Here is a 557-nt window from a genome sequence, read left to right on the forward strand (position 1 = left end):
GAGGCCCCTTTTCTGGTTGGTCTGGCAGAACCGTCCCCGCTCCGCGGACATATAAAGGAGGGCTTTGCCAGTCGGGGCCACAATTTCTCTGAGTCTCGTCTTTAGAAAACAGATCTAACCATGAGCGGAAGAGGCAAAACCGGCGGAAAAGCCAGAGCAAAGGCAAAGACCCGCTCCTCCCGTGCCGGGCTCCAGTTCCCCGTCGGCCGTGTCCACAGGCTCCTTCGTAAAGGGAACTATGCTCAGCGTGTCGGCGCCGGAGCCCCCGTCTACCTGGCGGCGGTGCTGGAGTACCTGACCGCTGAGATCCTGGAGCTGGCCGGCAACGCTGCCCGCGACAACAAGAAGACCAGGATCATCCCCCGTCACCTACAGCTGGCAGTCCGCAACGACGAGGAGCTCAACAAGCTGCTGGGCGGAGTGACCATCGCTCAGGGCGGCGTGCTGCCCAACATCCAGGCGGTCCTGCTGCCCAAGAAGACCGAGAAGCCCGCCAAGAAGTAAATCTGGAGACTCGCTGATATACAGCCCCCAAAAAGGCTCTTTTAAGAGCCACA

At 60.3% G+C, this 557-nt stretch overlaps 1 protein-coding gene across 1 annotated transcript; it reads left to right on the forward strand.

Annotated features, from left to right (window-relative positions):
- Positions 1–90: 90 nt before the first annotated feature.
- On the forward strand, positions 91–557 carry LOC123984237 (histone H2A-like). Its single transcript, XM_046071016.1, has one exon. The coding sequence runs from the start codon at positions 121–123 to the stop codon at positions 502–504; it is 384 nt and encodes a 127-aa protein (XP_045926972.1). The 5' UTR covers positions 91–120; the 3' UTR covers positions 505–557.

The sequence above is a fragment of the Micropterus dolomieu genome, linkage group LG02 (assembly GCF_021292245.1).
Source record: "Micropterus dolomieu isolate WLL.071019.BEF.003 ecotype Adirondacks linkage group LG02, ASM2129224v1, whole genome shotgun sequence".
NCBI lineage: Eukaryota > Metazoa > Chordata > Actinopteri > Centrarchiformes > Centrarchidae > Micropterus > Micropterus dolomieu.

What these genes read in the sequence shown, in the direction of transcription:
- LOC123984237 (XM_046071016.1), top strand. Translation starts at nt 121, where the DNA reads ATGAGCGGAAGAGGCAAAACCGGCGGAAAAGCCAGAGCAAAGGCAAAG.